General features: G+C 41.0%; 1 protein-coding gene across 1 annotated transcript in view; it reads left to right on the forward strand.

Annotated features, from left to right (window-relative positions):
- Positions 1 to 12688, forward strand: part of myo1g (myosin IG) — a 106048-nt gene that overhangs the window by 5564 nt on the left and 87796 nt on the right. Inside the window, 7 exon segments of the mRNA XM_084313662.1 lie at positions 3192 to 3357; positions 6968 to 7021; positions 8506 to 8601; positions 8922 to 9038; positions 9266 to 9472; positions 10347 to 10492; positions 11132 to 11246. Coding sequence (XP_084169788.1) covers positions 3192 to 3357; positions 6968 to 7021; positions 8506 to 8601; positions 8922 to 9038; positions 9266 to 9472; positions 10347 to 10492; positions 11132 to 11246 — 901 coding nt within the window.

A 12688-nucleotide genomic window follows, 5' to 3' on the forward strand; every position in this document is an offset into this window, starting at 1 on the left:
CAGCATGTGGTAGTCTACACCCTCCCCAGACCGACAGTAGGGCAGCATGTGGTAGTCTACACCCTCCTCAGACCGACAGTAGGGCAGCATGTGGTAGTCTACACCCTCCCCAGACCGACAGTAGGGCAGCATGTGGTAGTCTACACCCTCCCTAGACCGACAGTAGGGCAGCATGTGGTAGTCTACACCAGTGGCGTCGTTAGCCCTGGGCTTCCGGGGCTTTAGCCCCGGATGTTTTTCTCCTAGCCCCGGATCTAAAAAAAAAAAAAAAAAAAAAAATGTTTACATTTTTTTTTTTTTTTTACCTTTTTTTTTTTTTTTTATGTCAGCATCCCCATTGTCTGTGCTGAATGTTTGTTAGTGTTTGGTATTTTTTGTTGGTTTTTAGTACTTTTAAACATTTTTAGTAAGTAGTTTTCATTTGATCCTATAATTCTTTCATTCACCGATTTGTGGACTTTTTTTTTAGTGTCCTGAAAGGCGCCTTATAAATCAAATGCATTATTATTATTATTATTATTATTATTATTATTATTATTATTATTATTATTATTATTATTATTATTATTATTATTATTATTATTATTATTATTATTATTATTATTATTATTATTATTATTATTATTATTATTATTATTATTATTATTATCATCCAGGAGGGAAAAGACACTTTGGATAGTAGGGACTGCATCTCTGCCTGTCCTGACCAGGAAACACTTTGCAACTGTGATCTCCTCTGGCAATAGTTGGATATTGTAATGTGTGGCGAGGGGTTGCAGCAATTCCACTGAGAGAAACTGGTCTGAGGCTGGATAACATGCCTGTATGCCTCTCATAAATTGTTATCCAACTCATGAGAACCTGCTCTCAAGCTCTTGCAGCATTCTGTCGACGACTGGATAGAACAGTCTCTGTCTCAGCTGATCTCCTGAGCTGAGGTCTGAGCTTGTGCCACAAGATGACTCAACTACATACTCGTCGATCCTTTTCTGCTTCCTCCTTTGGCTGGTAGTATGTTCCTCAATCCAAAGGCCATTACATATGGCCTTTGTCCTGTCATACATGTCCACTGCCATCTCTGATGTGCGATAACCTTTGAGTGTGTCCTGCACTGTGCTTTTAAATAGTACAGATATTGAAGATGTGCACTTTAACGCAGCAGCACCTGGAGCTATCCATACCCATGTCCAGTGTCCTATAATAAGCTTTAATCGAACCTCGGATAGTCCGGTTGGTTTGGGGTGGTGTGAAAGCTCATTCACTCTTGCAAGTGAACCCTGCTGCGGTTCATTTGAGATGTGAATGCAAAGCGGACCAAAGGCAGGAAAAGACCCAAAAATCGAATCTTTTTTTAATGAGAAGACTGAAACATATGTATATAATGAAACACACAGTCGTTTTTTTCCGATTGCCTAAGCATGATTTTGAAAACGGGGCCCGGTGTTTCAAAACACACAATTAGCACAACCACACACACAATTATCAGAACACCTCAGATCCTTTGCTAAATTAAACACTTGTCAAAACCATACACTAATTTTGTTACCATATGAAACACACGTTACATAATGACTTAATTCTGTTTGAACCAGTTACACACACTGCTGTGCTTAACCTAAAACACATTTAGCAATTCTACTTCTCAGTGATTAGAGTACTGTAAGTGAAGTACGCAGATAATGTGCAAATATACAATAAATTCACCAAACACTACACAAGACCAATGCTGTAGACTGATGAAAATATAATTTATTTATCTACATATACCCAAATCAATGATGCAGACTGATAAAATAACGTTTTCTCTCCATATAACCAAATCAGTCAACATTTCAACATGGAGAATCACAACAATACATGTCCCAGTTTTCATGCTACTATGTGCATAACACTGTAAGCTCAGCAAATATCAGACAAACATAAAATACTGTATCCAGTACAGGTTAAAATTACAGTAACACAATTTTCTTTTGAAAAAATTTAAACAGAAAATACTAGACATTATCTCTTTGCCTAGCTGGATCTGGCAAGATAATTTTTTGTTGTGATTCTCCATGTTGACTGATTTGGGAAAATGGGAGAAAATGTATATTTTCATCAGTCTGCATCATTGGTTGTCTTGTGTAGTGTTTGGTGAATGTATTGTATATTTTCACGTTCTCTGTGTACAGTACTTCACTCTCCTTCCATTTTGGTTGAAGACAGGTGAACTCACCTGCTGCATTTTTATAGTGCTTAAACCTGATTGTGTATCTACAATTAACTGTGTTTTTATTTTGTTATTGGTGTATATGTGTATGTATGTACAGTATATGTATATATATTATATGTATATATATGTGTATATATGTATATTTGTACTCCTGTTGGGGCTTCTTGGACCAGATCAATGTTTTATCTGGCTAAATAAATAAATAAATAAGAAACTGATGATTTGGTCCTGTTAACTTTGAATTTTCTATGGGGACTGCCCAGATCCCTCTCATGGACCTGGACCTCACTTTGAGAACCTCTAATGATTCTAGTTATTCAGTATTCATCTCTAATTAATCTAAAATTGCGTATTTCTGTGCTTAAAAAAAAAAAAAAAAAAGGGGGGGGGGGGGGTTGACCCCCCCCTCCACCCCCCTGGGCTGAAGCCCCCAATGTTTTCTAACCCTAAAAACGCCCCTGGTCTACACCCTCCCCAGACCGACAGTAGGGCAGCATGTGGTGGTCTACACCCTCCCCAGACCGACAGTAGGGCAGCATGTGGTAGTCTACACCCTCCCCAGACCGACAGTAGGGCAGCATGTGGTAGTCTACACCCTCCCCAGACCGACAGTAGGGCAGCATGTGGTAGTCTACACCCTCCCCAGACCGACAGTAGGGCAGCATGTGGTGGTCTACACCCTCCCCAGACCGACAGTAGGGCAGCATGTGGTAGTCTACACCCTCCCCAGACCGACAGTAGGGCACCGCAACAACCACTAGGGAATTGGCATAACGACAAAAATTTGGGAATGTAAGAAAAAAATTTAATGTTATGCAAAAAAATCTCTACAACAACAACAAAAGTTAAATATAGATATGAATAAAGATAGTTTCAAGTCTTAAACTCAATAAAAAAATGAGACCATCTCACTCTGCTCACTTTTCCTCCACCTCCGACCCTCACCCCCCCTCACCCTTTCCACCTCGTCATAACTCAGTGTGAAGAATATCCTGCTGAAGTCCAACTGCGTGCTGGAGGCCTTCGGAAACGCCAAGACAAACCGCAACGACAACTCCAGCCGCTTCGGCAAGTACATGGACATCAACTTCAGCTTCACCGGAGAGCCCACCGGGGGACACATCAACAACTACCTGCTGGAGAAGGTGAGCGGCTGCGTGATGACAGGATGTGTTGCCATGGTGACCGAGTCAGACCCTAACCGCTGACCTTCCTGGGGGGGCTGGATTCAAAATAGTCTGTCCCTAACTAGCTTTCACCAAGGAAAGGTGGTGAGTTTTGGTGAGGTAGCTAACATATTGTCAGATTATATAGCAGGGCGCATGAGAGTTATGGTACAGGGCTCAAAACTATTTATAGCAGGGCACATGAGAGTTATGCTACAGGGCTCGCCTTCCAAAAACGGTCCCGAAGCATATTTTTGTATGTTTGTTGACTATAAGCCAAACAACCAATAAGTGATCACAATAAAAAATTATAACTTTGTTCACTCACATTGCACAGCAATATAGTTGGTAGTTGTCATCTACTGTACCAAGTGATTAACGTTACAGGTGACAGCAATGTGATAGTAGAGCGGAGATTCTGTCACACAAATCCACTGCCGTCTCCAGTGTCTCGCACATGCAGGGAGAGAGACGAGCACACATTATGTGAGCTAGAAGCCCATAAACACTTGTTCCCCAAAACGTTTGTTAGCAAGTTGACACAGGGCCAGACAAGGACAAGGTGAGAGTCAGATATGGACATGGTGACAGACAAACAGACAGACAGACAACTGAAGAGTGGACAAAAACCCATAACAATAACCTAGGCCTCTCCATTTACGATGAATTGGAAATGGGGGACCCTGGTGGAAACAAGACGAAAGTCTTTCTCTGGTCTGCATCCCCTTAACAATTGTATGTATTGAGCTGTACTGCACTGTACCCATTCTGCAATCTGTTAATAAAGTTTTCATTCATTCATTCATTCATTCCAAAACCTTCAATTATTAAATATTGGGAAGCGCCAGGGAAAGTAAATCTGAATCATGATATGCTTTTGTGATCCCATAATAAAATAAGTCAACAAAAATCACAAGCAGTGTTAATAGAATCGTAATACTTGAATAATTGCAATACATATCCACAGAGTAAAAAAAAAACACACAAACATAATCAACAAATTACATCACAATAAATAAAAACATAAACCAATAACAGCTCTAGAACAGGGCACTGTACCAATATTTCCAGATACAGGACTGGAACTTGATGTCACTCGCATTCACACCAGAGCTGTTTGGTCCGCTTTAAACGCACCAGATCCGTTGCCTCGGATAGTCCGCTTGGTTTGGGGTAGTGTGAAAGCTCATTCAAACTCTGGTGCGGACCAAAAAAGCTAACTCTGGTCCGCCTGAAAACGTAGGTCTCGGTTCGCTTCCAAGCAGTGATGCCAGTAACTAGTTACTAAGTAACTAGTTACTCTAATCTGATAACTTTTTTCAGTAAATAGTAATCTAACTTGTTACTTTTTACAAGCCAGTAATCTGATTACAGTTACTTTTCCAATTGGCTGTGTGTTACTATTTAGTTACTATCTCATAATGCTGATGATAAGAGAGCCAGGGGTACAGTCAGCTAGACTGGAGATGGGATGTGCACTCGCGCACGCACACAGCCACACACACATGAGAATAACAAACTATAATACCATGTTTTATAGTTCGGTTTTACAATTTTATTTTTAATTACAATTATATACATTTTATATTTTATTTCGTTTGGGAACCACTGTCCTAGAGTGCCTGAGCAGTGGACAGCTGTGACCTTATATGATGACGTCTCATGATGACCTGTCTGAGCAGCCAATCATGATTTATGACATTATGCACTTTCAATAAAGCATTATTTAAAAAAAATAAATAAAAAATGTTGTCACACTTATGTTGTGGCAGCAGCAGGGGGGACGACGACGACTTCGTAGCCTAGTTACTTTCAAAGTAACTAAGTTACTTTGATAATCAAGTAATCAGTAAAGTAACTAGATTACTTTTTAAAGGAGTAATCAGTAATCAGATTATTTTTACAAGTAATCTGTGGCATCACTGCTTCCAAGTGAACCCTGGTGCATGTGGTGTGAATGCTCATCGGACCAAACGCAAGACCAAATATAGGAAGTGACCCGATAAATTGTGTATCTCGAGTAGAAGGAAACAAAACAAACACTGCGGCGCGCACTGCAAAACAAGCATGCGTGGAACATGTCTCGTGGACAGACGTGGGCGAATGAGGAGGTAAAAGCCTTGATAGAAATATGGTCAGACGAGCTAATTAAACAGCTGTTTGTGGCCACTCACAAAAACAACGAGGTGTACAAGTTGTTTAGCGAGAGAATGATGGCAATGAGCTTCAATCGAACAATCGACCAATGTTAAAAAACTGCGTCAGCATTTCAGCAAAATGTGGTGTGTGTGTGTATGTGCGCTGTAGAGCTGTCCCCTGTTTTTGGGATTCTATATATCCAATATAGACGAGCGCCCTTTTCGATCACGTGACATTGTTCAGAAAGTTTGGTGCACTTGACAAATTGAAGTGTGAAAGCAAACCGAACCAAATAAAGAATGCAACAATGTTGCAACTTCACCCCCCCCCCCCCCCGAATCGCACAGAATCCACCAAACTATAAGTGAAAGCGACTCCTAGTCAGCAACAGGATGATCCTGTTCTGAGACACATTCAGACGACAGATAAATCGAATCAGCACCCAAGTATGACTGGAAACAGCACGGCACAGGACAAGAAGGCCCTACAGAGAGTGGTGCGCTCAGCCGAGCGTACCACGGCTATTGCACTACCACCCCTGCAGGTCCTATACAACAAGAGGTGCAAATCCAGAGCCTGCAGAATAATGAAAGACCCTCACCATCCCAACAACAGGCTGTTCAAGCTGCTGCAGTCAGGCAAACGTCAGTCTGTCTCTACTAGGACAGAGAGACTTCGGCTCAGCTTCTTCCCCCAGGCCATCAGAGCCTTGAACACTGAACTCTCCACACACAAGCACACATGAGCACACACACAACACACACACTGTACACGCTCACACACTAGCAGCCACTTTAACATGAGCACACACACTCATGCTGCACACGCTCACACTTATGGTCACTTTACAAAAGGAAAGGTCACTTTAAGAATAGTATAGTATAACTTGAGATTGTATAATATAGCATTGTATAGCAGTGTACATAAAGACCCAGTGCCTCATCCGTAGCTAACAGTGTATTGCACTACCACAGGACCTAGCATGTCCTACCACGCTCTGTAATAACTCATGTACATATACCGATATGCCCTACTTTGATTACTTGTATTATTGCACAATGTCGTTCTATTGGATTCTTATTATATTATTATATATTACTATTGTATTATGCACAATCGTTGCGGGCAAGACCCCCCGCATTTCATTGTATACTTGTATGCCGTGACAAATAAAACTCTTGACTTGACTTGACTTGACTTGAAAGTATCGTGATGGTATCAAATAAGAGCCCTGCCAATTCCCATACCTAACACCTATGTTTAATAATGATGCAACAAGAGCTCTCGTGACCCCCCCCCACCCCCCCCATTTTGCTCTTACGTAATGCTCAGGGTGGAAAATAGTCGAAACATTTGTACACTCGCCTTGAATAAAAGTATCCTCTAAATAGGATATATATTTTTATTGTATATGTACCCTGTACTAAAGTGATCTGTTTTCCCCTTCAAGTCTAGGGTGGTTCAACAGCAGGAGGGGGAGAGGAACTTCCACTCATTCTATCAGGTAAACCTTGATGTAAACTGTTGGAGCTATAATATAATATTAGTTTACCCGTTAAAGGGGCTATGTATTGCTATTCCTAGCACTATTTGGGCAACTTTACACAATTCCTGTTAGTCTATTGAAGACATTTGTAAGGTTTCTTTCAAAAAAATGCATTGTTTTATATTTCTAATCAAGTACTCAAAACCATCATTTTTCAGCCTCAAGAAATCAGGCTGTTATGGCCTGGCTCCGCCCATAAGCACTTTGAGTGACAGTGCCACACAGTCTGCACTGGTAGAGGGAGGGAGGGAGGGGGGGAAGAGAGAGAGAGAGAGAGCGAGAGAGGGAGGGGGTGGGAGAGAGAGAGAGAGGAAAAAAGAGACAGGCAGCTTGTGTTTTTTTTCTTTTCTTTCTTTCAATTTCCCGTTTGCGTGTGTGTGGCGCGCTGCAGGTCCCCCCCCCCCAAGTGCTCTCTATCTCTCTCCCTCTCTCTTCCTTTCTCTCCCTCTCGGCGATGAGAGTCCGCCGGCAGCTTGTGGTTTTTTTTCCTTCTTTCTTTCAATCTCCCGTTTGCGTGTGTGTGGCGCGCTGCAGGTCCCCCCCCCCCCCCCCCCCCCAAGTGCTCTCTATCTCTCTCCCTCTCTCTTCCTTTCTCTCCCTCTCGGCGATGAGAGTCCGCCGGCAGCTTGTGGTTTTTTTTTTCTTTCTTTCAATCTCCCGTTTGCGTGTGTGTGGCGCGCTGCAGGTCCCCCCCGCCCCCCCCCCCCCCCCCCAAGTGCTCTCTATCTCTCTCTCTCTCTCTCCCCATGCAGAGTATGAGGAAATGGTTTCGCTGTGTACAGTCAGTCTAGGTAGAATGTGGGCGGGCATTAGCTACAACCACAGAGCCAATCACATCACTGTCTGCTACCCAGCGGCCGTATGACGTATATCGGCCGTTCAAATAAAAATTGCCTGATTTACTGGAGCAGGAAAGGGGCTGGGCTGAAATAGAGCAATCCAATATGGTATTTAGACACTAATACACATTGATACGAACTCCTATTACTATAATACAATGCTAGAGACTGAAAAATGAATGAATGAATGATTTTTTTATTCTTCTTTTACAAAGCAATGAGTACATGCATATATGTACAGTAGTACGAAATTTATATTAAAAAAAAAAAAAAAAAAAAACTACAGAAAAAAGGTGTAGGCTGGTGTAGGCCTTTTTACATTACATTTGTATATAAAAAGAAAACGGTTTCAGAACATAATTTTGCAAAAACAAAAACGAAAGGTTACGGAAGTTTCATAGTTATAGTGTGTACAGTTATATACAGTAATATACAAAACGTATACTCATTTAAATTTGTCACAGTTGTAATATACAGTTATATATGATAATAAAATATAATTAGGATTATAATAAAGTTGAATGAATTCCATGACAATAAAGCAAATAGTAGCACTTCTCCTGGACAAAGCTAACCACCATACTGCTTCTTGGGCATTCACAGTTGCTGCATGGTGGCTCTGCTGACCTGCTGGGATCATTCCACCTGCAGGACGACCCCGCTGCCTATGTGTACACTAGAGAGGGGGCCGGGTCCACGGTGAGCTCACCGCTCTCTGCGCTTCCAGTTACACTTCACACTTTTGGATTGAAAGCCATGTGCAAACTATACGCCGTTATACGCTATATATCCGCTTAGAAAAGTAAATTGTTACACGCTCACTGCTCAAATATACCAAGATAGTTATGCACATACAAACATTGTAGATGATTACACCCTCTATAATGTCAGGTGCAGGTCTTAAAAGACTTAAAGAAATATAATGCATTTGACTTTTATACTGACATCATTTCAGGTATACGTTTTTCTTTTAATGGTGTATTATGTCTAATCCTGGAATGAAACCCTTCTTTCTTCAGACCTCCAACAACGATCACTCCAGCCACAAAGCTGTGATGAGTGCACTGAAGGTCATCGGCTTCTCTGAGGAGGAGATCGATTCTGTTTACAGGATCCTGGCCACCATTCTGCTTCTGGTGGGTGACAGCCCTGTTGGTTCTCAACTAGACTAGCGGTATCTTTCGTATGACCAAAACCATCTTGTGTTCTATGGAATACTAGTATCGTTGTTGTTGGCCGACAAAGTTCAATCAACCAATCAATCAATCAATAAATCAATCAATCAATCAATCAATCAATCAAGTAATCAATCAATCAATCAATCAATCAATCAATCAATCAAGTAATATCTGTCCATCCATAGGGTAATATCCAGTTTGAGAGTGATGGTGAGACTGTCCAAACGGTGGGGCTAGAGGCTGTGAACCATATTGCTGATCTGACCACCACTGAGCCAGAAAACATCAGTAAGAGCCTGCTGTACCGCACCGTGGCCACTGGGGGCGGTGAGGTCATTGAAAAGGGCCATACGGAGCAGGAGGCCTGTTTAGGCAAGGACGCTTTTGCCAAGGTGCTGTTTTCAACGTTGATTTATCACTGTTGCTTATCACTGTTTGAGTTTCATGTGATAGCTAATTGTTTATTAAGTCTTAAAGATTCACTGTGTCATTTCGTTAGCAGAACATACTTGCAGAACAATTGTTTTATTTCGTATCAACATAAATCAAAAGAAGATTTTTGTTCATAAATATAATATAAATATGTATCATAAACTAAATTGTAGGTTCTGCATAAAAAACAAAACAAACAAACATAATGAGCTTGAACAAGAAGGAGGGCTGCAGCGTTCTTGTAGTGTGAATCCAGTGTTTAGAAGGTGCTCTTTGGATTTTGGGGATCCAGTTGAAAAAACAAAGAAGTTCCAGGCACTCTTCATATATAAAAAAAACTTGAATAAATTGCTTAGTTCATATTAGAACAATAAAAAAACTGCCAACCTGTAAAAAAAAGTTGCCAGTTTTTTTATTGTTCTAATATGAACTAAGCAATTTATAAAAAAAATAATCTTTTTATATACATGAAGAGTGCCTGGAACTTCTTTGTGTTTTAAACATAATGAGCTTTCTAGTTTCAATGTGTGCTCCAGGGACCCAATTTTCCCCTGAAAAATAGTACAGTATGTTTATTCAGTTATAAACATATACCATATAATTCATTTTCACTTTTAATTTATTTTGCATTTTCCTGAGGTTTGTGTTTCCCTCCCTAATCGATACAGTGCAGCTTTAAGTAGTCTGTTTATGAATTAATCTGTTTACATATTTATAAAGAGTTTGCTACCTGAGATGAATTATGCTAAAATCAGTACTCCCCCACACCTTTATTGTGTCTAATTTCCATTTTTTTAATATGTACCTCTATTACACCCACTCTCTGCACTGTAGGCCCTCTATGAGAGACTTTTTGGCTGGATTGTAGGCCGAATCAACAGCGTTATCGAAGTGAAAGACTACAACCCAGTGCTTCATGGTAAAAACACAGTCATCGGAGTGCTGGACATATACGGCTTTGAGATCTTTGACAATAACAGGTGGGTCTGGGCAACATGTACAATACTGAATCCATCTTTATCAGCCGTCTCTGTTATTGTATTGTGTGTTTTCTGTTAGTTTTCTAATGTTTGAATGAGAATTGTGTTGTCTTAATTGATTATTTCTGAGAAATCAACTGAGAATGACAATTAAACATTGCAGTTTCAGTTTGACACATTACATTTTATTTCAACCTTTATTTAAAATCGTAAGCTTCTGATGTTACCCTCATTTACAGAAACGACGATTGTACAAATGGAAACAGTACATAATAAAACCAATAATACTGTTTACATTTGTAATTTTTTTTAAAACATTTCAAAATAATTTTTTTAATCAGCTAAAACAGTTACAGGTAGTCACACAATGGTCTGAAATCATACGTTTAAACATACCAACCAATTACCATACAGTCAAATATGAATCAGTTTGATAATCTACCATGTTATTTTATATACCTAAGCAGATATTGCGATGCATTGATATCTAAATAAAAATAAGAAAAATGCTTTTTTTTCTTTTCATATTGCTCAGCCCCAATTACAGGTTGGCACTTGCCATGTAGTATATATGAACAATTAAACCGATGGAGGTCAGTCATTGAAGCTGTGACTTGTGTTCTTCTGTTTCTGGGTCAGTTTTGAACAGTTCTGCATCAACTACTGCAATGAGAAGCTCCAGCAGCTCTTTATAGAGCTGATCCTTCGCCAGGAGCAAGATGAATACCAGAGAGAAGGAATTACCTGGACACATGTGAGAACACACACACACACACACACACACACACACACACACACACACACACACACACACACACACACACACGCGCACGCACGCACGCACGCACACGCACACGCACACACGCACACAATCTCTCTTTCTTTCTCTTTCTGTCTCTCACACACACACACACACACACACACACACACACACACACACACACACACACACACACACACACACACACACACACACACACACACACACACACACACACACACACACACACACACATACACAATCTCTTTCTCTCTCTCTCTCCTCACACACATACACAATCTCTCTCTCTCACACACACACACACACTAATAATAATAATAATAATAATAATAATAATAATAATAATAATAATAATAATAATAATAATAATAATAATAATAATAATAATAATAATAATAATAATAATAAATAATTCATTTAATTTATAGAGCGCTTCTCAGTAACCCGAAGTCGCTGACAGTAGGCAGAGAGAGAAAAAAAAACAAAGAAACATAGAACCACAGGGGAAACAGGGAACAATGTGAAATACACAGGAACATAGAGCCACAGTAACGAACAGGTTGGAGGAGGGAGGTTATGGGTAGGGAAGGTTAAATGCTAGGGAGAACAGGTGGGTTTTGAGACGGGATTTGAAGGTGGAGAGTGAGGGAGAGTCTCATGGTCTGAGGGAGGGTGTTCCAGAGTCGGGGTGCAGCACGTGAGAAGGCCCGATCACCAAAACCTTTAAGTTTGGATGACGAGACAGTGAGGGAAGCAGTGGAAGAGGACCGGAGGGAACGGGTGGGGCGGTAAGGGAGAAGGAGGTCAGTCAGGTAGGGGGGGGGGGGGGGGGGGGCAAGCTATGGAGGGCTTTGAAGGTGAGGAGTAGTATTTTGAAGTTAATGTGTTCCTTGATCTGGAGCCAGTGGAGAGACTGGAGGACAGGAGTGATGTGGTCACGGGACCGGGTGTTTGTGAGGAGGCGGGCAGCTGAATTTTGTACCATCTGAAGAGTACACATACACATACACAATCTCTCACTCACACACACACACACACACACACACACACACACACACACACACACACACACACACACACACACACACACACACACACACACACACACACACACACACACACACACACACATACATACGCAATCTCTCTCTCTCTCTCTCTCTCTCTCTCTCTCTCTCTCTCTCTCTCTCTCTCTCTCTCACACACGCATACACACACACATACAGTCACACACTGTTTCTCTCTATTTCTCTCTCTCTCTCTCTCACACACACACACACACACACACACACACACACACACACACACACACACACACACACACACACACACACACACACACACACACACACACACACACACACACACACACACACACACACACACACACACACACACACTGTATCTATGTATCT

Source organism: Notolepis coatsorum, assembly GCF_963971535.1.
Source record: "Notolepis coatsorum genome assembly, chromosome: 4".
NCBI lineage: Eukaryota > Metazoa > Chordata > Actinopteri > Aulopiformes > Paralepididae > Notolepis > Notolepis coatsorum.